We start from the raw sequence: 23,821 nt of genomic DNA on the forward strand, positions 1-23,821 counted from the left end.
TGATTGCCGGCAGAGCGGCTGCAGGCGGCAGCGCCGGCCCGGCCGGAGCCCGGGGAAACCTGATCGCCGCGGGCGGCCCCGCGCGCCTCCAGCTGCCGTGTCCCTGTCTGCGCGGCTCTTCGCAGGCCTCGGCTCGAGGAAGGAGCGGCCCGGCAGCGCGCCCTTGTCGCGGGGAGGTGACTCCGGCACCATGGCGGACACGGGCTACGGCTACTACCGGGCGGTGATCTTCGCTGCCATGTTTGCGGGCTACACGCTGTACTACTTCAACAGAAAAACGTTCTCGTTCGTGATGCCCTCGGTCATGGAGGAGATACAGCTGGACAAGGATGATTTGGGTAAGGAGGATCTTCTCCGCAAGGACTTGTGTTTTGCGTGCGCCCGGTACGTTGTCGCTGGGTCGCTTCCCGGTAACGCGTGTACTCCCCTCTCAGCAAGTAGACTGGGAACTTACTTCAAGGACTTTGAGACGGTTTCCTATCAAATTATCATTAAACATCCAGGGCCAGAAAGCTCCTGTCTCCCTCCTCTAGCATCTCTGTGGCCCTTCATTTGTGTGGGAGTGGGAAGGGAATCGGGCAAACTGCACTGACCGCGCCAGGCGTGGTCCGAAAGGGAGGTGTACCGCGTGTGTGCTGTGCCTCGGGCAGCCAGCCTCCACGGGAGATTGCCACCAAATTCCTCAATACACAAGGACAGCTTTGTAGTTTGGCTTCAGTGGCTGTGATTACCCTGCCCACCCCCACCAGCTGCCCATTGCGCTTAATTACCATGTATCCCCTGTAGTTGTTGGGAGCCTGAATCTGCAAGTGTCACAAAACTGAGAGGGGGAAATCCCAGCAAGTCATTTTACCCGCATCTCTGGGGGTGCGGTGTTGCTCCCGACCTGGGAGCTTGCACCTTGTCAGGAAGTCTGACACCTGTCCAACGCACGCAGTTCAAAGCAATCTGTGATGTGCTAAGCTGCACACAGACTTCTTCCCAACACCTGAGTGATGAGAGGACCTGCAACGTCAGTTGGACTTCACGGAAGAAGCAAATGCAGAGAAGCGTTAAGGAGCCCGCCGGGTTGTTGGGCTGGAGGCGGCTTCCTGGGACACGGGTCCAATCCCCTGTGTTGGCAGGCGGTCCTGAACTGAAGGATTCCCCCAAAATGATTTCTCTCTCTGGTTGCCTTAGTGCATTTTGCCTGTTTTGTTGATAGCTAGACAGATGGCTAAGCAGAGATGAGTGCAATAAGAAAGGGAAGCATATTGCGGTATCTCTGTCCAGGTGTTAATAGTAAAGGCTGTCTCCTGCTTTGAACCCTGACTTGCTCTGTAGCAAATCATCTAGAAGCCAGCCGTCGTTCTGGTCTGTAGCGCAGTTCCCTTTCACCTGGACGACGTCTCCTGGAGCGACCCCAGGAGCGCCTGCCAGGTGGCTTTGCTGTTTCTGAAAATGTTGCTGATGCTTCTGTCTCCTGGACTCTCCCTCGCTGCAGGCCTCATCACCAGCAGCCAGTCTGCAGCCTACGCGATCAGCAAGTTCATCAGCGGTGTTCTCTCGGATCAGATGAGCGCCCGCTGGCTCTTCTCATCTGGCCTGCTGATGGTGGGCCTAGTCAACGTGGCCTTCTCTTGGAGCTCTACGGTTGCGGTCTTCTCTGGGCTGTGGTTCCTGAACGGACTGGCCCAGGGACTGGGATGGCCTCCCTGTGGGAAGGTGCTGCGAAAAGTAAGACCGTCTCATAACCTCTTTTTGTGGGGAGGGAGAGGGGGGAGCCCTGGACCTAGCCTTTAGGAGGCCCTGAGAAAAGGCTGATTCCTGAAGATGGGGATTGTCTTGTGAGGCTCATAGCAGCTCCTGCTCTGACTCTCCCCAGCAGTAGGTACTGCACAGAGAAACTGCTCCGGGAGTGCTGTCAGTGAGCAAACTTCCAGGGCCTCTAGTCCCTTCTGTCCTTGGCTTTGGACCCCAAGCACCTGTGATGCTTCTACAGGCTACAAATGCAAAGGCTGAGAAGTCAGTCATTCCGTTAGTTTTGTCTTGAGCTGGAAGCTTTTGTTTCTGATCATAGTTGGACAACTGAAGCTCCCTAGTAATGGGACCCTATAGGCACGGGCAGTCCTGGTCACTCGAATCCGGTCCCACATGTCCAACGACCAAGACCTCTCACTTTGCCGTCATAACTGTCCCCGACTAAGAGCGAGTGAGTGAGAGACGCGTTTGGTTTGGATTGACAGAGGGGACCTGAGCTACACGGCACAGGCCATATCACATTTCATTTTGAGATATTTTTGGTCAAATGTTAACCTTCCTGTTCCCAGCAGATAAAAATCTGGTCTGACTAGGCAGAATATCAAGTGACAGACAGAATATTATGTGAACTGCCTGCATAGACTGCAGCAAAAACCCAGAATGGGACACGTCCGTGCAGCAGGGCTGGGGAAGGCGGAAGTGAGCAACTCGAGGCAACGGGGGGCCAGTACTTGTGGAAGCAGCTCTTGCAGTGGCAGGCCGAAGGCAGGCGTGGCTTCGGAAGTTCACGCTCTTCATAATCTGACAGCCCTATTTTTGTCTGCATGCCGGACTGGCTGTCGGGGGCGTGAAGAGGAGGATTGTGCATGCCTGGGGGGAAATAACCGGTTGCCTTTGTGAGGCTTCTCTCCTTGCAAAGCCTGAAGCACTTCCCCTGCTGTGTCGTGGGTAGTAGGTTGATCTGAAGGAGGAGTCCTGTAGAGCAGGGCATGCAGGGAGACGCTCTCAATCACGAGGACAGAATATTGAATAATGCTCCTTTCTGGCATCTGAGTGCCAGGGCCTCATCCTGCTCCCTTTGCAGCGAGCAACAGTCCTGCCACTGGCTGTGGTAGAAGCAGGCTCGAGCCCTACCGTCACTTCCCTGTCAACAGTGTTTGAATGTGCACGGAGCTCTCGGGGAAACCCCACATCTGGGGAGCTGAGTGGACTGTCTCACAGAACGGGCCTCTGCCATGGCAACTGAGATCCCGGTGTGGTTATTTATTCTTAAGTCCAATACAGGCAAACATATTCAGGGTGACGGGCTCTCTTGACGGAGAGTGGATCTGGTTATTTGCATCCCTACATTTTTCATGCCTTGCTGTCCTGGTTTCCAGATGGAAGCGATTCCAGGTCACCTTACGTGAGGCCTTGCGAGGCTCGTGTAGCCCTTGGAGAAGGCGCAGAGTTCCCTGTTTGGCACGGGATGCAGTAAAGCATCGATTTAGTCCCATCAGCATTGCTAGGGACCATCCTTGCAGGCCCCTTTTTTGGATTTGCTGCTGCTGAGCACGGTGCCCCTTTTGGTTCGTAGCAGGTTGCTCATGTTTCTTTGCTTGCTTTCTCTTCCTGTTGCATAGTGGTTTGAGCCTTCCCAGTTTGGGACCTGGTGGGCAATCCTCTCCACCAGCATGAATCTGGCTGGGGGGCTGGGCCCCATTGTTGCTGCCCTGATGGCTCTGAGCTACGACTGGCGCACGACTCTGTCCATCTCTGGCTTCATCTGTGTGGGCGCCTCCTTTGTTTGCCTTGCCCTGATTAAGAACGAGCCGTCTGATGTTGGGCTCCCCAGCATCGAAGCAGGAGCCAGCAAGGGGAAAAAGGGTGAGTGTTGGACTTCATCTTCCAAGCAAGCAGAGGCAGCAGCAGTAGGAGGAGGTGGGGTGTCTTCCTCACCCTGTTGCATGAATGTGCCTCCTGCCTTGGGCCAGCAGCCATTCCTGCCCGCAGCAGCATCCTGTTTCAGACCTGAGGGTGGCCCTTGGTTCTGGTGACCTGCAAAGCCAGCGCTTGTAGGGAGTCTGTTTGTTTGTGTATTGCAGCATGAAGTTCCCGTGTCTGGGTTGGGAGGGCATCCACGTAGCAGAATGCAGCGGGCTGAGGGGAGGTCCTGACTCACCGCTGGGCCCATTTGCCACTGCCAGTCGGCCACTGCCATCAGCAGCGGGCATCTGTTGCGTATGCCGTGGTCTCTCCATCTGTCAGCAGCCCCTCCGTTAACACTTCCCTGTTTCTCGCAGGGGCTGGCTCACTAATGTGGTGGCCAAGGTTTTCTGGAAGGCACAGGGGGCCGGCAGAGGGAAGTGCCTCTTCTGGCACAGCTCCACCTCCCCCGTGGACAAAGGGTCGTGCCTCTTATTTTGCTGAGCAGAGTCCACTACAAACCAGGGTTCAATGGTCTGTATCCTCAGCTAGGACAGCTAGTTAATGATTGTTGGTTCGATTCATTGACCATGACACTTCCTCTTGAAAGCAAAAGGGGTTGAAGTCTATTGCAGCATAAGGGGCTGCTGCTGGATTTTAGAGGCTGCTGAAAAATGTATGTACTGACTTCTGTATTGCCACACAAGGCTTGGGCTGTTGCCTTGGGCATCCCATAGTTTTTAGGTTAGAAAAAAACCTTGGACAAGCAGTCAAAGCATCTGGTGGAAAGAGTTCATAATGGAGAACTATTATTATGGGGGATACGCAGCTTATTCCTGTGAGCTCTTTAGAGAAGATGCACGTGCCCTGTGCAGGTTCATGCTGACACTGTGCTGCAGGGCCAGGTGTGGAGGGAAGCGGGTGGAGCAGCAGTTCAGCATTGCTGTGAACGGCTCTTATCTTCAGATAAGATGCTCGGCTGTTACAAAGCTCTTCCTGCTGTACAGAGGCACTGTGCAGATCACAGGTTTCCCTGCTGGCAGTCATGTAGGTCTGTTCAAACAGTAATGGCATTTCTACTGATTTGTTTGGTTTGTTTCCTTCCAGGCCCCTCCAGGGACGATAGCACCCTGACAGAGCTGCTGCTCTCGCCATACCTCTGGGTCCTCTCAACCGGCTACCTGGTGGTTTTTGGAGTGAAAACTTGCTGTACAGACTGGGGTCAGCTCTTCCTGATCCAGGAGAGAGGACAGTCTGCACTTGTGGGTAGGATACAGTTGCTTCATTTCAACACTTATTGTTGCTGTGGGTGAAATGTGCTTCACGGATCTGAGTGCTGACCTCCAACTTTAATAGCATTTAGGGGCCTGTGGATCCCAGCCCAAATGATGGGGGACACTGAACAGGGCAGAGGAAGGGTGGAGGGACGCATGTGCTTCCACCCTGGGTTGCAGGTTAAAACTGAGCTCTGGCTGGTAGCAGCCAACCTGTTGGCCTGCTTGAGGCGGGTATGAAATAGGATCGTGGTACTCTGCTCAGCTTTATTGACCTGGCATCCATGTCCAACAAACAGCCAGCTCTAGAGAGAAAAAACGGGCATGACAGACCAGAGGCTCCCTAAGTCCTGGAGACTGGCTCCCCACCCCCCTTGCTCCTTGAAGCTGTCCTTGGAGCAAGTGCCATTGCCCCTTGTGAACAGGGTAGCACTGCTGGGGTCTGCCCGCTTTGTGGTGTCACACGTGTTTTGTGGGCTGTCAGGGTTGCACTTGGGACCAAACAAAACATTTAAAACAAGACAAACCACTGTGAGCATCCAGCTTTGAGAGAACCAGGGAGACTGAGAAACAAGGCAACGCATAAGGAGCTCAGTGGCTGCTTCATTCTCCTTGTTGCTGCCTTTGTTCTATGCCAGTCCCTGTCCGCAACTGCAAGCCACTAAAAAGAAACTGCGTGAGGTTTTGGGTTTGGTTTTTTTTGCTTGCATATGAATGTCTGTCCTCCTTAACCTGTGTTCTAGGCAGTTCATATATGAGTGCCTTGGAGATTGGTGGCCTGGTAGGAAGCATTGCTGCTGGGTACCTTTCTGATAGAGCAGTGGCACGAGTAAGTAGCCTGGAACCTTATCCCTTATCCCTTCTACAAAGGCGACGGGTCTCGGTGCAAACCCTGCAGCGACTGTGTTCTTTCCTTAAACGTACGTGGCAACTGGCTCTGGATATTCAAGGCGGAGAGGAGGTCCTTCTAGCCACGTGCAGCACAGCCTCTGGGTAGCTAAGTACTGCTGATGCAGATCTGTTGGTGCTTTCCAATTCTGGCTTGTTTACTGCTTGTTAAGACCCCAGCATCTCTTTTCTAACCCTGGGGATTTTCAGAAGTACCCGAAGCAAACAACACGCATTTCCTGCTTGAGTGGGACTTAGTTGTCTAATTCCTTTGGGCTCTTGAAAATCCAGCGAGCTCTGTGTCGAGGTTGGGAGTGACTGACCACTCTGCAGTTGAGGTGGCCATTCTTGGTGTGAAAAAAGCATATTAAGGAAATCCAGTGTAGTTCATCGGGAGATAAGAGGTGGTGCAGTGATGATCTGCACAATTCCCCAGGGGGAAGAGACTTCTGATACTAGAAGACTCTTAATCTACCAGGAAAAACAATGCTAAAGTCCAGCAGCTGGAAGCCGAAGCAGGCGACTTCAGACTGAAAATGAGGTGCCAGCCTGCAGCAATAGTTAACCATTGAAACAACTTGCCTAGGGATGTGGATTCATCATTTGCCCTTTCATAAACAGAACTAGAAGCCAGTACCACTCGAGCAGAAGGTATGGGCTCAGTGCAGAAATTGTTGGGTGTGGTTCTGGCTGGGACACACAGACTGTCAGTCCATAGATGATCAGTGGTCCCTTTCAGAGTTTGTTCTGATGAATCTAAGTTTGTATTACTGCCTCCCATGTTCTGTCCATGTGCTCCCCAGCTGTTCCTATATGCGTTTCAGGTAGGCCTGTCGAGCTATGGGAACCCTCGGCACGTGCTCCTTCTTTCCATGATGGCTGGGATGTCTGCTTCCATGTATCTTTTCCGGGTCACGGTCACAAGCGAGTCTCCTAAGGTAACGGCCATGCACAAGCAGCGTGTGCTGGGTCAGCAGTGACCATCCTTGCATTCGCCAAAGCACTGGCTACCGCAGGTTACAGGGGAGAGTCCTGTTTGGGGTAGTGGACGTTCTGTGTGGAAACGGTAGAAGTGTGGGGCAGGTGGGGGCTTTGAGGGAGGGGTCGCTTAGATTTCCAGCAGTGTGCACAGTCCTACTTGCTGTACGGGAGGGATCGTGCCCACTTCAGAGAGCTCAGTCCAGCTGTTAGGGAAGAATGCACAAATACCAGTACTGAGTTCAGGGTGTCCTTGCTGAATTCTGTGACTCCTGCTCTGAGAACTTCAATATGCTGCTGCCCGTGTGTGTGTATGCATCTGTATTGCTGGTGGCTCCACTCAGCAGCTGTGGTGCCAGTGCATTCATTACAACTCGGGAAGGCACCCGATGCTGAACAGACCGTGGCAGCGAAGAGAAGGTACAGGAGTGTATAGCACACTCTGAATGGCAGCGGTGGTTGAAATGCTGTGACTTGCCTTGTGGATGCACTAGAATTCTGCTGGCCAAATTTGGCTAGTTGAGCCTGGCCCGATGCTGCCTGGCAATATTGGGCATCCCATTTGAAGCCATCTATATTAAAAAACAAACAAACAAACAAAAAACAAAACTTCAATGCAACTTGTGCAGCCTTCGGGAGCCTTGCCTGAGCCCTTCCTCATCTGGGCTGGGTTTAAGGTCACTGAACATGTACAAACCAAAGCAGCATTCTTGACTCAAAGGCAAATCAGTTCCGTAAAGACAGTTGTAGTCACTTTGGGTCCTACGCTCCATCTCCAAGTCCTCTGATTCTGCTAATTTGACTGTCATTTGTGCTGGTTCTTCCTTCCATTTTTGCTATGTGGAAGATTGTTGCAAACAAGGGAGACTGAAGGATTCTGCAGTGAAACCAGCTGTATACGTAGAGCCAGATGTACAAAGTAAATAGATTTTTGTTCCCTGGCTCTTTCAATTGCTGTCCACAGTAAGCGGTGTTGGCAGTAGTTCCAGTAGTATGAGGTGGTAGGATCTGACTTTATAAAGGTATGCCAGGCCCTTGCTGGATCAGCCTGTTTGTCAGCAGTGTAACAACATCCAGGGACTGGAAGTTGAAGCCAAACAAATTCAGAGTAGAAGTAAATGGAAAACTTAAAAGCATGAACGCTTAACCAGTGGATGCAGTGCTGATTTGTCCCATGCTGTTCTTACTCCAAAACTGGGTGGTGCCTTGATAGAAAAGACAGTGTAGCTCAAACAGAAGTCAGACTTGATGCAGGCGCTAGCTGTCCAGAGAAAACAGGTTTGAGGCAGGGAAGGAACCTGTGAGTAAGCAGCTGGGCGAAAAGCTTAAACTGAGGATTCTGCTGGGAGGGAGCGCGTTTCAGCCTCTAACAAAGGTAAATTTCAGGGGTGCGGCAAGTTTGGACCTCAGACTAATTGTCCGCGAGTGGCAGAAGTGTCGGGGCATCTTTGGATAGCAAGGACTGTGGCCAGTTTGTCCACGCCCTCTGCCAGCCCCGTTCCCAGACGCACGCGTGTGCGCTTTCTCTGGGTTCATGCACGCCGCCGGGAAGCGCGCGAGATCAGTTTTGTCTGTGACCGGCTGTGCGCTGCCACAGCTGTAGTGCTTCCATTACTAGAGCTAGCACAGCTAGAACTACCTCTGGAACACTGCACTGCAGCGTAGGCGAAGCTAACTTGTCTGGAGACTTGCTAAATAAATGGAATTTCACTTCTGCCCTTGTGTTTCCCCCAGGAAAATGACTTCTGGATTGTAGCCTTGCATCCTCTTGCTGTCCTGACAGGCTTAAAAGAACATGAGGTTTCTGCCTTGCATTTTTCTTTCCCCCCTCTACCTGCTTCTGCTTTTACTGATCTCCCTTTCCTGCTCTGAAAGGTTGGTTAATTCTACAGGATGTATAACCAGGGGCTTAAGAGCACTGTAAGTCTCTTCTAAAAGGAACTTTCTCATAAATCAATGTTACTAAACTAACTGCATTTTAATAAAGTGGATACAGAACACTGGCCAGTTCTGAGGATGTTTGTTTTCCAGACGAGGTAATCTAGTCTGGGCAGCTAATAGCAGTCATACATGTTGAGCACAGAGACCTTGTTTCAGCGTTTAGTGGGGTCACTTGACTTCCTCCGATTTGTCAAATCATTTCCCATCACTTTGCCAGTATCCTTGTTCGTAAAAAGATGCTTTTATTTCCTACCCCTTCGAGGTTTTGACGCTTGCATTTGTTGGATCTATAAAGCCCTTTATCATTTTCCATCTGAAATTTGTAGAGATGAACAAAGTACTGGAAATGCTGTTTCAGATGGGCATCACTGCTGAAACACTTGACAGGTTCTGTTAGGGTATATTCTAGCCTTGAGGCCGATGCCCAAACTGACCGACTGCTTTATAATTTAACAACATAATAGAGAGCTGGGTTTGTTACATCAATACTAATACCTTGATCAGGTATGTGTGTCTAAAACAACACTCTCCGGAATTAGTATTATTATAGTTTTTTAAGGGATTGGTTCTGGAAAGCAAACGTGCTCCGCTGTGGTTGAAAGCTCATTAAATAGAACTTTGAGAGCATGCCTTTATTTTTTTCCCAGGGCTGCATGTTAGGTCATGGTATGTCTCCATTCAGATGTGTTGAGAATTGCAGGCAGAAGCAGAGCTCTTTCTGTCGAGTTAATAATGTATCGGCCAGTCTAGTCAGTCTTTCATTGGACTCGAAGCCATCTTACAGATATATGCTGTAGAGTAGGTCTGTCTCCTGGTCAGCTTCTGTGTTCTCTGGACCTGAATACAGTGTCAGCCAGAAAAAAAAACACCAAGGCAGTGTGAGATTCTGTCTGCAGCACATTTCAGAAAGCTGCCTAGTGGCTGTGGCTGACCAGTAGCAGTCAGACTGTAAGGGCTGCTGTTTCTGATCCTTCTCCGATTTGTTTTCACAGCTGTGGATACTGACACTAGGAGCGATCTTTGGGTTCTCCTCTTACGGACCTATTGCACTGTTTGGAGTGATAGCCAACGAGAGTGCGCCTTCCAACCTGTGTGGCACGTCCCATGCTATTGTTGCACTAATGGCAAACGGTGAGTGACATCCTGCTCACTTCCCCGCCCCCCAAAAAAGAAAAGAAACTTGGAACTCTGATTCTGCAGCTGAAACAAACATCTGTTTTTGCTGGTCTTAGTTTGGCAGAATAAAATTCCAAATTGGCACCGACTTGTAGATTGTGCGACTGAAGTGGATTTGTTGGTTACAGTCAGTCACTGCTCACTGCAGCAGCCTGTGTCGAGTTGTGCAGCTGATGAGAACTGGAAAGGAATGGCTCTGAAGTTGTCTGTGCCTACCCCATAAGGATGGCGGATCTCTGCAGATCTGACTTTCTGATTCCATGGCTGACGCCTACTGTTCTGTTCTGCAGCCCATCAGGAAGGGCTCTGGGGCATTTGTGCAGACCTGCATTCTGCAGTAAACCTTTAGAGACCGGAAAGCCACATTCTTAACAGGCTGGCTTTAGCACTGAGTCAGGCAGACAAGGTGTTAAGTGCAGAAGGGGCTTGGGAGGCTCTTAATCCCTTAGTGTTAGAGCCCCCAGTTGATTTGCTGATTTGTACCTTTACTGGTCCAGTGAGGGGTGACCTATGAGAAGTCAGTACACAGAAGGTTGACCTGTCAGGAAAACACCCTTCAAACGCACACAAATGCAAGTCATTTCCAGGATTCTCAGAACTGGATGGGGCTGGATCATAGTAGAAATGACCCTGTTGTGAAGAAGTGTTTGGGTTCAAAGCTCAGATGCGTTTAACTGACCTTCTATCTAAGTACAGGTTGAAATACTCTCTGGCTCCACAACATGAGACGTTGTCCCCCACGGCCTAAAGTTTGATAGCTCCTTTGCTCTGGCCACAATCAAACCCAGTACTGTAGCGAGTGGGGTGCCCAGCCCAGGTGCCAAAGCGAAGGAGCGCTTATGGGCGCTGCTCAGCCGGGGCCAGAGCCATGAGCAGCTTGTTTGCGGGGCACGGGGAGGGTGGCTCCGGCCACTGGCTGCACTCCTGGGCAAGCATGGGAAGGCACGTGCCCCCAGGATGTGTGTGCAGGGCGAGGGCCGCCTGCCGCTACAGGCTTGCCCCGGCCGCCAAGCGTCCTTGCTGTGGTACTGCTCAGTTGTTTGTTTCCTGAGATGTGCCAGGCCTAGGGGTTGCGTGCATTCTCTCTCGACAAGAAATGGGCTGTCACCAGCACACTGCCTTCATGAAGAGTTCCAGCCCTGTGGCCTCTTGAATGAGAAGGCTGCAGTAACTGTCTTCCAAATTACCCCATGGAAAAACTTGGAAGCCCTGTCAACGGGCATAGAGGACACGGTTGGGTGACTGGTCTGAGTGCTAATACCTTGCAGAACACCACCTGCCATTTGCGTAATATCTTATTTGTGCATAAGGAGGACTGTGCAGCTGCTTAGGGTTATGGCTTGTTTTCTGTTAGCCAAGTGAGACTGGGCATGGATCAAGAACCAGTCGAGCCTGGCAACAGAGGACCTAGGAAGGCTATGGAATTCCCATCCATGGGAGTGTTTAAGAGCAGACAGCTTAGATGGGGATGAGCCTACCTCCAGCAGGGGACTGGACTAGGTGCTCTGAGGGCCTTTTTTAGTGTTTCCAATTGTGCTGTCCTAAGGGGTCTCTCGTAATGAAAACCTGAAGTTCAGGAGGAAAGGATGGCTGTGGACATCTGACAAAGAAACGGAGCTGGGACCTAGTAGGTAACCAGCTCTGTTCTCTTAGGAGGAGTATGGATGATCCTAGCTATGCCCGTGTTGGTACTTAGAAACCCTTCATAGGTGTGTCGGGGGAGTTTTAATAAGTGCATGGACTAGAGCCAGCAGAAAAGCATTAACAGCAGCCAGAGTTCCCTAACTCTTCTCCTCCTTTCTTGCAGTGGGTGGATTCCTGGCTGGGCTGCCCTTCAGCACTATTGCTAAGCACTATAGCTGGGCCACAGCCTTCTGGGTGGCTGAGATAACATGTACCGTCAGCACCGTCGCCTTCTTCTTGCTACGGAACATCCGCACCAAGATGGGTCGAATAACCAAAAAGGCTGACTGAAGCTGCAAGGCTGACTCGGCCACCAGGCATGCTGCTTGTGCAGAGCACGAGGGCAGCTCGTCACCACCTGGCCTGGGACTGTTGCCCATCGGTGCAACCTCTATACAGATGAAATAGATCTGAATATGCCTCACTTTCATTTGTTCATGTTCCTGTATTTGAAGGCACAACAGGCTCCACTGGTTTTTGGTTGGTGGGTTTGGTTTGGCTTTTTTTTTTTTTTTTTGTCTACAAAATTTGACTATTCAGTTTGTTTACACTTTCACTTGGTGGCCATACCTCTGAACTAGACCGTTTTGGCTCCTAAGCTTGAAGTGCTCTAGATGACGGGTATCTGGTGCTATATACCTAGCTAGCTTCTCTCTTGCAGCTGGGGTGCCTGCTGTAATTCAGTCTTAGGGTTTAGGGAAATATGTACAGCTAGCCAACAGTGAGCCCTTTTGAATTCTCATTCCCTTATCAAGCCTCCCTTAGTAATTTGTAGAGGATGATTTAACAAAGATGTTTCTAAAGGTACTTTTTTCTAACAGTCCCAGGAGGGTGCCCTGGACACAGCATATGATTTAGCATTGTGCTAAGGCTGCTAAACTGTTGTGTATGTGCACTATGTTTTGGCAGTAGACGCATCTTACGTGTTAAGAAACTTCTCAGGGAGAGTTTGGTTTGAGTATTTGTTTCCCCGCAAGGTTTTAGTGGTATCAGGCCACAGGCAACCTCTGAAACCACTGCTGCAGAACTACAATGTGATAGATTAACTGCCAAGTCAGATTTTTTTTCCTAAAGAAAACTGTGTAAAAGTAGGCTAGATTTGATACTTAACAATGAATGCAATACTGTTCACCAACTGAAATAAAAATGAAGCAGTGCCATAAGTCTTAGGTTTCCTCTGCAACGAGTTCAAGGGAAAAGCAAGATGAGCCAGAGGCAGTGCCAGATGGAGACCTTGCCTGTTCCGATACAGGAAGTGCTCCGAAGAGGAGCACGTGGGCAACCATTTATATCAAGAACCCCTTCTTGGCACCTTTCCCTACTTATCACTTTGGGATCTGGTCTTTCTCACCCTTTGCTAACTATGGTGCAGAAGCACAGTACTGTTCCATGTGTTCCCTTCAAAGGAATTTAGGAAGCCCTCTCTCCTACTAAAGCAATGGCAGATGCTAGTACAGTTGCTGAAGAGAAGGGCTAGACTAAGAGCTCAGCATCCATTCAGATCTGGGTAAGGAAAGTTTATTATTAAATTAGAACTGTACAGAAAGACCAGTATGTACACATCTGGGGTAACAGGAAGCATGCAGCTGGGGTAGTGTTGCCAAGTTGTAGGCCACCTTCCCCTATCCCTACAATGATGTCAGGACTGTGGTCACAGAAGAGACACATCTGATAACAACAGACCGTGCTTTAAAGCCAAGTTAATCCCACACGCATGGAATAAAGTAGCATCCCTGAAAATGACACAGCATTACTTGAACTCGCTCAATATGCTTCCTTGCTGTTGCAGCCAGATGCAAGATCCAGGAACGGTTTTTCTGGTGAAGGTAAACCCACGGTGATTCAGTGAAGGGGGGTTCCGCAGGTGACTGACAAAGGAAATATGCTATGGTCCAGGTCCAAATGGTCCAGCTTTTTCTGCTACCTCCAAGGCAAGCTTCAAGTTTTGATCAAACAGTTCACACCTAAAATGTTCACAGGAATCAGAATAGGCTCACACCCCCATTTACAACCTAGAAACACACACACTTATCAAAACAACAGCTACGCACAAGAACACAGGCTTATCTTCTACACCCTGCAAGCAACTCTGAGGCGAGCGTGGCTCAGATAGTCAAGGTCCGACTGCCCCCTTGGAGGGGCTTTACATGCAGGGAAGCCGCCATCACTAATGGAGCAGCACTGCAAGAAGGTCCTAACCTCCCCCAGACAAGCAACCTTGGGAGAACAAGGGGGAAGCCAGGAGGGCTTCTTCTTAAGAAGTTGGCAGCACTGAACCCAATGCTTATGGGACATGCATTGCACTAACTTGTGTTAGGCTTGGGCCTGGGTGCACACAACCACTCCTGGCCTGAGGAGCAAGCAGGGTGGTTGTCTCATCAACTCCTTGCACCAGGCATAGGACAGGGGGACAGTACTGACCCTGACTAGTGTTCAAAGAGATCTCAGGGGTTCCCTCCTCCCCACCCAGATAAAGTTAGTCCTAGCTTTTGTGTGTCCTGGCCTTGGTGTTTGTGTCATGCTCTCAAAAGGAAGAGCTGAGCAAATGCAACCTCCTTTAGGACGCAAGTTTCACTTTCTTCCTACCTGATCGGCATCTCCAGTGAGTAGAAAGGATTTTTCAGAGCAAAGTCCGAATAAATCTCATAGATCTTGCGCAGCAGGGAGTCTATCCCCGCCTGCCGGGGATCAGCAAGCACCACAAACTTGATTCCTGGAGCCGTGACAAAACGACCATTAAGACTGCAAGGAGACACGTTTTACCACGCGATTAAAAAGCCTCTTTTGGAGGAAGTGCGGGAGCACTGGTGCGGACGAGCCGTGCCGCGCGCCTTACACGAAGAAACAAATAGGTGGCGCCGGGTGCTCTACGCGGGGGCAAGGTCAGCCACAAGGCCCTGCCTGGCGAAGAGCAGCTGGGTCTGTCTGGCTTTACGCTCTGCAGCCTCCAAATATCTTTAAATGCCTTCAAGGGAGGCACCTCCGGCCCTGCTGTACGGGCAGGAGTGGCGGGGCGCGGCAGCCGCCCAGCCTACCTGTGAGGGTCTGGAAGCAGTGCAGCTTGAACGTGTCGGTCTCCAGCATTTCGATGCCAGAGCTGCCTGGCTCCGGGGACAGCTGCGACCCGATGGCGAAGAGACTGCGGGGGGAGGAAGAACAGGGTGAGCGCCGGCCCCCACGGCTCGGCCCGGCCTGGCGCCCCCGCCCCACACTCACGAGTGGAACATGGAGGCCAGCATGAGCTTCTCGTTGGACGAGAGGCGCGGGCGGCCGAAGCGGATGGAGACCGGGTAGTGCGCGGGGTTGCTCAACAGCTCCAGCACGTCCCGCCCGTCCGCCGTGAAGCGCCCGCTCACGTCCGCGCCGTTGATGGCGAGCACCGCGTGGCCCACTGCAGGGGGGGACAGGGTGGTCAGCGAGGGCCCGATCCCCGGTCCATCCCCGGCCCGGCCCGGCCCGGCCCCGCCCCGCTCGCACCGCGGATGCCGTCGCGCTGCCCGAAGGCCACGACCACGCGCTCGTCGTGCACTTTGAGCGCCAGGTCGAGCGGGAACCCGAACGTCTTCTCGGCCTCAGCGCGCGGCGCGTAGTGGTCCAGCTGGTAGACCAGGCCACCCGCCTTGTTCACTACGTACACGCTGAAGATGGCCATGTCGGCCGCCGCGCGCGGAGCACGCTGGAAGAGAGCCGGCTTTCGTCACGGCGTGGGTGCGGCTTCCGGTCGGGCCGCGCGGCATGGCGGGAATTGTAGTCGCGCGCCGGGACCTGGAAGCGCTCCAGCGGCCGCCCCGGAAGCGCTGCGGAGCACGGGGTTTCCCGGCCTGCGCCGAGGAGCTGCTTCCTTTCTCGCCTCGCGCCGCGGAGAAGCAGCACCATGGTAAGGAGCGGGGTGCGGGCGTGGGTCCTGGTACGGGCTGGCTGGTCTCGCGCCCCTTCCCACTCACGCGGTCTCGTGCCTCTCCCCGTAGCCGCCCAAGGATGACAAGAAGAAGAAGGACGCGGGCAAGTCCGCCAAGAAGGACAAGGATCCGGTCAACAAGTCCGGCGGCAAGGCCAAGAAGAAGGTGCGTGCACCGGGCCCCCGGCCCAGCCTGCACGTCTCGCTCTCGGAGCTGTGATGGGCCCCACCCGCCCGGCCTGGGCTCGTGAGCTGTTGGGGCGGCCGGTGGCCGCAGTGCTTCTCGGCGTGGGGAGGGGCCGGGACGAGCCTGGGCGCCGAGTAGCCTGGAGAGGGGCAGCCGGGGGGTGTTTCCAGGGCCCCTGTTACACAAGAGCCATTCGTGTCGGGGCATCCGGGTGATCGCACGTCAGCTAAGCACGGGTCCTTCTCTCGCTGTTGGCCTTCCTTTGCTTCTGGCTCGTGGGGAGAGCTGCCGCTGCGCTCGGCCCGGCCCTGGGACGCGTAGCCCACAGGTGCGCAAGAAAAGTCTTGTGCGTGTCAGTGCTTGGGTAGGTGTGATGTCCTGATGCTCCTTATTTTTGGGGTGTCCCAGCTTGAAACTTGTAGCCCCCAAGGGAGAGCGTCACCGGTTCTTCTCTCGTACTCCAGACTTGGTACGATCTGCAGCCGTGGCAGAGGTATGCGAGCCTCTGGTGCTAGTGGGTCAGACGGCAGGTCAGGCTAGTAACAGCTGCCTTGTTACAGTTGGGAGCAACCAGCGTCCCACCTAGAGAGACAAGAATTGCTGCATATGGCAGTGGTATAATGAGGGGTAGATGTGTTCCTCTTTGGGTGAATGACTAATTAATTTCTCTTTGTTTCCAAGTAGAAGTGGTCTAAGGGGAAAGTCAGAGACAAGTTGAACAATCTGGTCTTGTTTGACAAAGCCACTTACGATAAACTCTGCAAAGAAGTGCCCAACTATAAGCTCATCACGCCTGCCGTTGTCTCGGAGAGGCTGAAGATTCGAGGCTCTCTGGCTAGAGCAGCCCTCCAGGAGCTGCTCAGTAAAGGTACCAATGCACTGAACTCTGCAAGGGGAGACTTCAGAGATGTTTAAGCCACTCATGTTCTTTTCTTGCTCTTGGTATTTGGGGAATTATTTCATGCCCATCTAATTGGAGGTAACTTACATGTACACAGGAGTTCAGTAAAGAGCTTTTTGAGCTTAAACAGCTCTAAACTTCTTTCTTTCCTTGCTGATAATCTAAGGGGTTTCACCTGGTATCTTTCTCAATGTAGAGCATATAAAAACTCAAGCGATTCATAAACAATCATTACACTCCAGAAAACACACAATAAAAGACCTAGGGAAGGTGTCTATATCCAGTCTAATTGCTATAGTGAGTCATGTGTGGAAAATGCTTCCTAGGACATGGTTAGGACAGAAGGGTTGGGAGGCAGAGCAGTCTGCCAGCACGATGGCTGGTGTGGCGGGGCACTGGCATTGTAGTTAGTGTTGCTCATGGATGTGCGCTGCTCCAGTGGGGTCAGACGCTTTGGCAGGTATGCCACAGGTGAGCTCTGTGCCCTGCAACGGCCTCCCTGATCCCCTTCACTGTATTTCTGTCTTCTCGGCAGGTTTGATCAAACTTGTCTCCAAGCATCGAGCACAAGTGATTTACACCAGAAACACAAAGGGAGGAGACGCACCTGCTGGAGGAGAAGATGCATAAAGGTGATGTAACTATCGCTCCATGCCATAGATTCCTCAGATCCCCAAAGCAAATCCCTCCTAGTTAACACCCCCCACCCCCCTTAGGTTGGCTGTACCCCTCATCCTTTAGATAAAGATGCTTGCTATTTGTACTGCTTGAAAAGAGACTGCAAGCATACAGGCAAGGCAGTGGATTAAAACCTAATTCCCTACCCTGCATAGAGCCTGCAATTTTTAAATCCAGTTGAAGGTACTGAACAGCAGTGGATATTTGGCATGAGGGGCAGGAAAACGGCTTCTGGGCTTGTCTCCCTCTTCCTTTGTGTAAAGGCTTCTCTGGCCTTCAAGAAGTGGTGAAACACCAGCTGCCATCCAAACTGCATTATTTAGAGACTGCAGAGGGCTCTTCTACTGAAGCATAGTTTTTTGAAGACATGCTTTAACAGGCCATCAGTTGTGTGCATCTGATTTTTCTGACCTGGTCCTTCTTGCTTTGCAGGCTTCTTCAATGACCTCTGCAAGGATCTGTCTCATGTAAAATGTATGCAATAAAACTTAATGGATTCAGTTGGCCTGTTTCTCCTTGCTTCCTGGGGTGAGCTGTGGGTGGCATGGTGCAGCAGCAGTGGGTGCCAGGGAACTACTCTGCAGAAGTGTTTGCTCTCCTGACATGACTTCTATGGGGGTGATTTTACTGATAACTGTAGGCTTTTGGCTCTGCTAGCCTACTTTGACCTGTAACTTATTTGGCAACGCAGGAAGATGGGCTCCTGGGTGTGAGGAACCCGGCCATGTATTCTGGGGCCATGTCGAAGCCCTACTCATTTTGCAGGATCTTCATAGTTGGGCTACTTTGTTCTGACCTGGTAAATGGCAGTTCTTATGTTTTACGCAGGACGGTAATTATTCATATGCCTAATGACTTTGGAAATGTCTGTTTTTACCTTGGTTGTCATATTGTTAGACACATCTCATTTTGTTTCATCTACTTCTGTTTGCATGCAGTTGTAAATTCTGACAGGTATCCACAAAGTTTCACCTATTCTAAAAACAGAAAAGAAAACTTTGTATAGCAGTAAGTTGTTATATCTGCTACTGATAACTTGCTTTTTAAACGGCTGTATATATTCATAAACAAAGCTTCAGTCTTAGACTTACTCTGGCGTGTGCAGAGGCTGTGGGTTTTGTGATTCAAAGCTTGGGAAATGTGGTGGGCTTAGAAGCCTTGTTCTGATTGCTGTTACATAGAAGAGAGTGTAAACTTGGTTCAAAGAGTACTGCTACAAATTAATTCGAACAGCCCTAGAAAGGCTAATGGTATAACTAGAGAGGAGACGTACTATACTGCATCTTTGCAAGATGGTATAGGTGCAGGAAAATCAATAGAGCTGTCCAGCTCAATAAAGGATTTTTAAAAAATCTCTAGAATCTGAATGAACTATGCTTAAATGCCTCCAGCTGTCCTCTCTGTTTTATTGTGGTGTTGCTTACATGGGTGGTGGTCTCCAAACCAAAGCTATCTGGCATCGTCGCACACTCAAGTGGTCTGGGTTGTGCTTAAAGAAAAAAGAAACGAAAACTATGACCAGATGATTCTAGCATGGAGAAAAGGGTGCTGGGCCATTTAGGAAGATCTGGGGGTTTCATACTTGGGGGGTAGGATTGTTTCTGCCCATCAGCTGCATTGCTTTTTCCCCACAGCCGCTTAATAGGCTGCTCGGTCCTGCTGCCCTGCTCTTGGCAGGAATGACAACTGATTTTTTTTCCCCAGGAAATAGTGCAGAAGCTTGAACAGTGAGCTGGGACAGCTTGTATGAAAACTAAAAGGGGGGAGTCCTACCACAAAGTTGAGAGATGCTCCCTGTCTGTGAAGAAAGGGGATGTTTAGGAAGGGCTCCTACAAGAACAGATACAGCTGCTGTTTATGAGGAAATTGCTCAAACAGATATTGGGAGGGGGAGACAGATATTGGAAGTGGTAGTGGAGGGGAGGAACTGCACAGCTGAACAGTCCTTCCTGCCTCCAGAGAGTTGCACAGGCTCTTCTTCAAGGCAAGGTGTTCTAGGCTCCATCAAAACCACTATAAGTCTGGCTATTTTCTCCCAGGATCATGAGGCTGAGCAAGCTTCTCTGCTGTAAAGGCATTGCATGTAGCCTAGAGAAGTTGGCTTTCTTTTCCCTACTAAACTGAGGTCCCGGACTTGGCACCAGCACAGTGCAATAGGCTACATGCCTAGGAGAAACATACTACAACAAAGCTGAATTTCTGTGATACGGGCAGGTTGTATGTGTACCCTTCTCAAACAGCTGGCCTGAGCCTTCTGCTGGAAGCTTGGGCCATTGTTCCTAGGCTAGAGGACAAGCTACCAACAAGTTCCATGATGTAGCTTTTTAAATCAGGGGTGAGACATGATGTATTTAAGTGCAAGTTTAATACAGTTTATGCAATGGAAACAAAGACAAAATGTGACTGATACATTATACTATACACTTTGCCAGCACTGCTTTAAAGAACCTCAGGTTTTGGTCTTGTGTTCCTCGTCTGTGTGTCTGGTTTTTTCCCTGCTTCAGCTTTGAACTGATGTCTGAAAAAAGACAAGGTAGTTTTAAAGGAAGGAACAAGGTGAATAGCTGCTTTAAGGAGGAAGTGTGAGGTGTGCAGCAATGCAGAAAACTAATAATGACGGGCTGCCCCACTCACAAATAGACTTCTGGGGTGGGAGTGAGTGTGGTTGGGTACCTGCTAGCAGTTCAGTCTAATACAAGGTTTTTCTTTGCTTCCACCAATTTGCACAGAATACATTGGGGACTGGTACTCATGGAGTAGGAGCCTGCAGGCTTGAGGATAAGTGCTAGCCAAATGCAGCAGGGTACAAGTGAAAAGGGACTTGCACGTGAACTGGGTGTCAGGCCGCAGGGCTCGGGACACTTACCTTGACTGCCATCTCCTGCCATGATTCCAGACCCGCCCAAAGGAGGGAAGCCAGCCTTCCCCAGTCTGAGATGTGTGGTCAAAGTTGGCACCAACACGCTCTGCTGGAAGCTTTTTCAGCTTCTGCTTCTCCTCTACCAGTGGAACAGAACTAATTACACTTCTGTTGGTTGCGTTACTTTTCTGAGTGCAGTTTTTGCCTCAGAGTTAATTGAATCTCTAGCTAAAGCTCTGTCCCAGAATTAGCCGAGGGGCAGGGAGCCCACACCCCAGTCTATAAGGCAGCATTCTGTAAACCTTATCTACCTTGAGAATAAGAGTAAGTCATGCACATGATAATCTGGCTCCTGGGTAAAACTTTTACTCAATTTACAATGCTTTATTTTTAAAGGAAGCGAAGAGTTTAAAAACTAGAACTCTTCCTCAACCAGTCCAAGCAGTAGTGTCCAAACTCACTTTCTTTGAGAAACTCTTCATACGAAGGTCCAATCTGCTGTTTGTTTCCAGCCTCCTCTTCATCCTGCACCAGCCAGGGAGGCTTGGCTCCTAGGGAGTAATAAGGGGCTTAATCTACTGAAATTATCCTGAATATGACAGAAGGAATGGGAGAATAGCCTGTGAGTCCAGAGTGCTTCCTTGACAAGGGATGAAACAGCTTTTCCCCATGGAAGGATTTTTTGCTTTAATGTTTTGGAGACTATACAAGAAGAGGTACTTCAGCTCAGGATCACAACGATTGATATTTAGTGGAGTACACATGATGGAGCAGCAACACCCACTCCTTTATTACATTTACAAGGGAGGCTTTTTTGCCCATCCTCAGGTCAGTTCAGAACACGAGCAAGGTACCTAACAGTTCTGGTCTTCCCCAAGCTGTGTTCTAAAGTTACGTTGAATGCAGGTGAGAAAGCCAAAGCCTGTAGCTTTACAGAGAGGTGGCAAAAGTGAAATAATAGCAAAGGCTTACCTGTGTGAATGTTCCCCTTCCCATCAGTTTCCTGTTTGGTTTGGTTTGTTTAAAACAAAAGGGAAGGGGAAAAAAGAATATCCCAGTTAGGAATGTTCTCTGTTAAGGTGACTCCACTGCAACTTTTGCCTATAACGGCTGACAGGTGCTAAAAGGACAGCAGCAGAGAGTCATATCACGTCAAGCATATATAACAGAATTCCTCAAAGCTACTTACCTTCAATTATGAGAATACAAATTCCATTTTAAATTCCCTTTTCTGAAGGATAAGCAAAGAGACTTTCTTTTCCTCCTTGCAAAAGAGTGGTCCTGTACCAGGGACATTTATGTTTCAGTGCATTTCTTTTAGGACACACTCAGCGGGGGGGAAAAAAGACTTAATGTCTTTACAGCGGACCTGTTGCTACAAATCAAGGTTTGCTTTTTTTTCAGCAGCCATGCAACAGTCACGATGCATCTGCAAACCATAATTTTGATCCTCATCAAGTGCTAACAGGACCAACTGCATTCACTGAGATCTGAATTACCAGTACCCCTTAGCAAGGGAAACAGTAAGTCAATAAATCCCTCCCCGGCCTTACCTGGTGGCCAATAAAAGTCAGAGCATGCCCTTTTTCCATCCAATTTAAATCAGACAATGGTTGCATCCTACTTGGACCAGGCTGCTCCTGAGTGCAGCAGGTGATGTCACTAGAACAGAAACAGCCAAGCAGGTAAGGAACTTTACTTGCAGCTTGGCACGAAGCCATAATTATCTCAAAGTACAGCACCCACTTGTTAAATGCAAGTCTTGGTAGTGGGGGCAAGGCAATGGCACTTTATTTCTTTATTTTTTTTAAGCCCCGAGAATTTTTAGTGGTAATGAGAGAGAGAAGATGGGGAAATACAGACTGCATCTGACCATATCTAGCTCTTGTGCCAAAGTTGCACTAACTCCTTGATACAGGTCTGCAAGATAAAACAGCTGGGGTCAGGTCCTCAAGGTTTTAGCTACTCTAGCTGGAGAAAGTGATGATAAGGCTCTAGGTAATTACTGCTCAGAGTTAAAAGTTCCCAGAAAGGAGCCAGGTAGAGGCAAGTTTCTTACCTTTCAGAGACACCGGGTGCATTGAAGACCGAGGGTCCGTCACAAGGTTCTGTCTCTTTCTCAGGCTGGGTTTGATTCAGGAAAAATAAACAATTTTCTGGTATTTAACAACAGACCCCTTCTGTTTTGTTAGACACCTCAAAGTGAGGTAGGCCATTCACGTCTGGGTTACGGGGAAGGGGTAATGTTCAGTGCTGACCCTGAAGCTTATTTATCCTACAGAGCCTGTGGCTTATGTATCACAGACAGACAAATGAGCTTGGCTCCAATTACAGAATCCCAACTGCTGACAGGGGAGTGCGCCCACTGCCCACAAACTCAACAACCCCACTGAAGAAGTGAGTAAGGGCCAGTACTTACCCCTGAGGAGCCGGTACGAAGCCTAGCCAAAGCCCCTAATGGATCAGTAATCCCATTCCCTTTAAGTGGAAGACTAGACTTGCTGAAAGTGGGTGCATCTGGTACCGGATGCTTCTTCAAATTGTTAATCCAGGAAAGTGATAGCTACCAGTATAAGAGATCAGGTGCCTAGTGCAACACCAGTACACTTTATTTGTGGTTCCTTCTCTGTCACCAGCTTTTAACCCTGACCAAAATAACTTGCAAACATGGTGCCACTATTCTGGCTCCAGCTAGCACCATGCAAACCAGGCACTGCCCACAGATCGCTTGCCCAACCAGAGCTGAGCAGGTCGTTTGGAGGCAAGAAGGACAGACCTGCCAGGGGTCACTTGAGGGGAAATTCTGGCCTGGCCTCCCTGCAGGCAGGCGAGAGAAGTTGTTCAAAGCAATACGTGGTTTCAGCAGAAAAGTCAAAGCAGAGAGACACACTTAAAGGAGCCCACAGAGCTCAAGGCAGCAAATGCTCTCACTGTGCTGGATACTGTTCAGGTGCGTCCTGCGAAACAAACCTCTAAGACAGCTTGCACCAGCTGCCGCCTGCTCTCCTCGACCTCTCGGATGTGAGACGCCATCTGGAATTGAAGAAGGTGAGAAACAGGCTAAGAACTAAAGGCAAAGTGGGCAGGTGAGTTGAGCACAGCTCAACACAGCATCTCTGGTCACCTCTTTAATGGTCTTGTCCTCTTTTTCTTCGTAACCATCCAGGGCTTTGAGGAGGGAGGATTTGAACCTGAAAAAGTGCTTGAAGTCGGTTGCTGGCGAGGTGTTGTATAGTCGGACTGGGCCTGGGAGCTAGCTGTGCCTGCAGGGCTCCGCAAGGGTGGGTCTGGCTCAGGGGTTGGCATCTGGGCCTGACTTCTGCCCCGTGCAAGCAGCGACAGGTGGGCTTCCGCGTGCAGGGCGCCAGGCAGCAGCCGGGGACGGGGGGCTGGCAAGGAGCCCTGAGAGGGCAGAGGCTGGAGCAAAAGCCCCGCACAGGCAGGCCACAGGGAGCACTGGCTGGGCAGAGTAGGGGGAGGCGATGCAGGGCGTGGCGCTCCCTAGTGCACAGCCGCGGGGGGCGGGGCCGGGGCCGCAGGAAGCCCCCCACCCCCCCGGGGCCGGTACCGGTACCGTGCGTAGTCCTGGGGCGAGACGAGGAAGTGGTGCTTCAGCTTGGGCTCCGCCTTGTTCTCCCACCAGAAGCGGTGTGCGGCCCTCCTGTGCTCGGCGCTGCGGGGAGAGGGTGGTGAGCGCGGGGCGGCGGGCCGG

The 23,821-nt window shown here is 50.8% G+C and overlaps 4 protein-coding genes across 5 annotated transcripts; 2 read left to right on the forward strand and 2 right to left on the reverse strand.

The window, feature by feature from the left end:
* The first annotated feature begins 160 nt into the window (after positions 1-160).
* SLC37A4 (solute carrier family 37 member 4) lies at positions 161-12,745 on the forward strand. Of its 2 annotated transcripts, XM_019547136.1 has the most exons (9): positions 161-338; positions 1,484-1,716; positions 3,363-3,606; positions 4,753-4,911; positions 5,663-5,748; positions 6,632-6,745; positions 8,520-8,585; positions 9,719-9,857; positions 11,710-12,745. In XM_019547136.1, the coding sequence occupies exons 1-9, from the start codon at positions 191-193 to the stop codon at positions 11,874-11,876; spliced, it is 1,356 nt and encodes a 451-aa protein (XP_019402681.1). In that variant the 5' UTR covers positions 161-190; the 3' UTR covers positions 11,877-12,745. The 2 variants fall into 2 exon arrangements, with proteins under 2 accessions (XP_019402681.1, XP_019402682.1); XM_019547137.1 differs by lacking the exon at positions 8,520-8,585 and having other exon boundaries at positions 167-338.
* A 332-nt stretch (positions 12,746-13,077) lies between these two features.
* On the reverse strand, positions 13,078-15,261 carry TRAPPC4 (trafficking protein particle complex 4). Its single transcript, XM_019547140.1, has 5 exons — positions 15,063-15,261; positions 14,802-14,976; positions 14,621-14,724; positions 14,172-14,298; positions 13,078-13,549 (listed from the first exon to the last, which is right to left on the reverse strand). The coding sequence occupies exons 1-5, from the start codon at positions 15,235-15,237 to the stop codon at positions 13,471-13,473; spliced, it is 660 nt and encodes a 219-aa protein (XP_019402685.1). The 5' UTR covers positions 15,238-15,261; the 3' UTR covers positions 13,078-13,470.
* Positions 15,262-15,355: 94 nt separating this feature from the next.
* RPS25 (ribosomal protein S25) lies at positions 15,356-17,750 on the forward strand. The gene is made up of 5 exons (XM_019547143.1): positions 15,356-15,462; positions 15,554-15,649; positions 16,355-16,538; positions 17,107-17,203; positions 17,682-17,750. The coding sequence occupies exons 1-4, from the start codon at positions 15,460-15,462 to the stop codon at positions 17,199-17,201; spliced, it is 378 nt and encodes a 125-aa protein (XP_019402688.1). The 5' UTR covers positions 15,356-15,459; the 3' UTR covers positions 17,202-17,203; positions 17,682-17,750.
* Positions 17,751-19,595: 1,845 nt separating this feature from the next.
* On the reverse strand, positions 19,596-23,817 carry CCDC84 (coiled-coil domain containing 84; the record flags this gene model as incomplete). The annotated part of the gene is made up of 9 exons (XM_019546920.1): positions 19,596-19,767; positions 20,116-20,248; positions 20,571-20,660; positions 21,082-21,112; positions 21,663-21,771; positions 22,169-22,233; positions 23,080-23,142; positions 23,234-23,300; positions 23,684-23,817. Coding segments are annotated over 9 exons (771 nt in total), but the record flags the coding sequence as incomplete, so codon positions are not given.
* Positions 23,818-23,821: the final 4 nt, after the last annotated feature.

This window comes from Crocodylus porosus, unplaced genomic scaffold, assembly GCF_001723895.1.
Source record: "Crocodylus porosus isolate Cpor-Errol unplaced genomic scaffold, CroPor_comp1, whole genome shotgun sequence".
Lineage (NCBI taxonomy): Eukaryota > Metazoa > Chordata > Crocodylia > Crocodylidae > Crocodylus > Crocodylus porosus.

Bases quoted from the DNA above. Each gene is read 5' to 3' on its own strand.
- SLC37A4 (XM_019547136.1), top strand. From the start codon at position 191: ATGGCGGACACGGGCTACGGCTACTACCGGGCGGTGATCTTCGCTGCC. The intron at 4,912-5,662 runs GTAGGATACAGT...CCTGTGTTCTAG, and splicing joins AGGACAGTCTGCACTTGTGG to GCAGTTCATATATGAGTGCC. The intron at 8,586-9,718 runs GTTTCTGCCTTG...TTGTTTTCACAG, and splicing joins CAGGCTTAAAAGAACATGAG to CTGTGGATACTGACACTAGG.
- TRAPPC4 (XM_019547140.1), bottom strand. From the start codon at position 15,237: ATGGCCATCTTCAGCGTGTACGTAGTGAACAAGGCGGGTGGCCTGGTC. The intron at 14,299-14,620 runs GTAGGCTGGGCG...TCACGGCTCCAG, and splicing joins CTGCTTCCAGACCCTCACAG to GAATCAAGTTTGTGGTGCTT. The intron at 13,550-14,171 runs GTAGGAAGAAAG...TGAACATTTTAG, and splicing joins TCACTGGAGATGCCGATCAG to GTGTGAACTGTTTGATCAAA.
- RPS25 (XM_019547143.1), top strand. The intron at 15,650-16,354 runs GTGCGTGCACCG...GTTTCCAAGTAG, and splicing joins GCGGCAAGGCCAAGAAGAAG to AAGTGGTCTAAGGGGAAAGT. The intron at 16,539-17,106 runs GTACCAATGCAC...TCTTCTCGGCAG, and splicing joins CCAGGAGCTGCTCAGTAAAG to GTTTGATCAAACTTGTCTCC.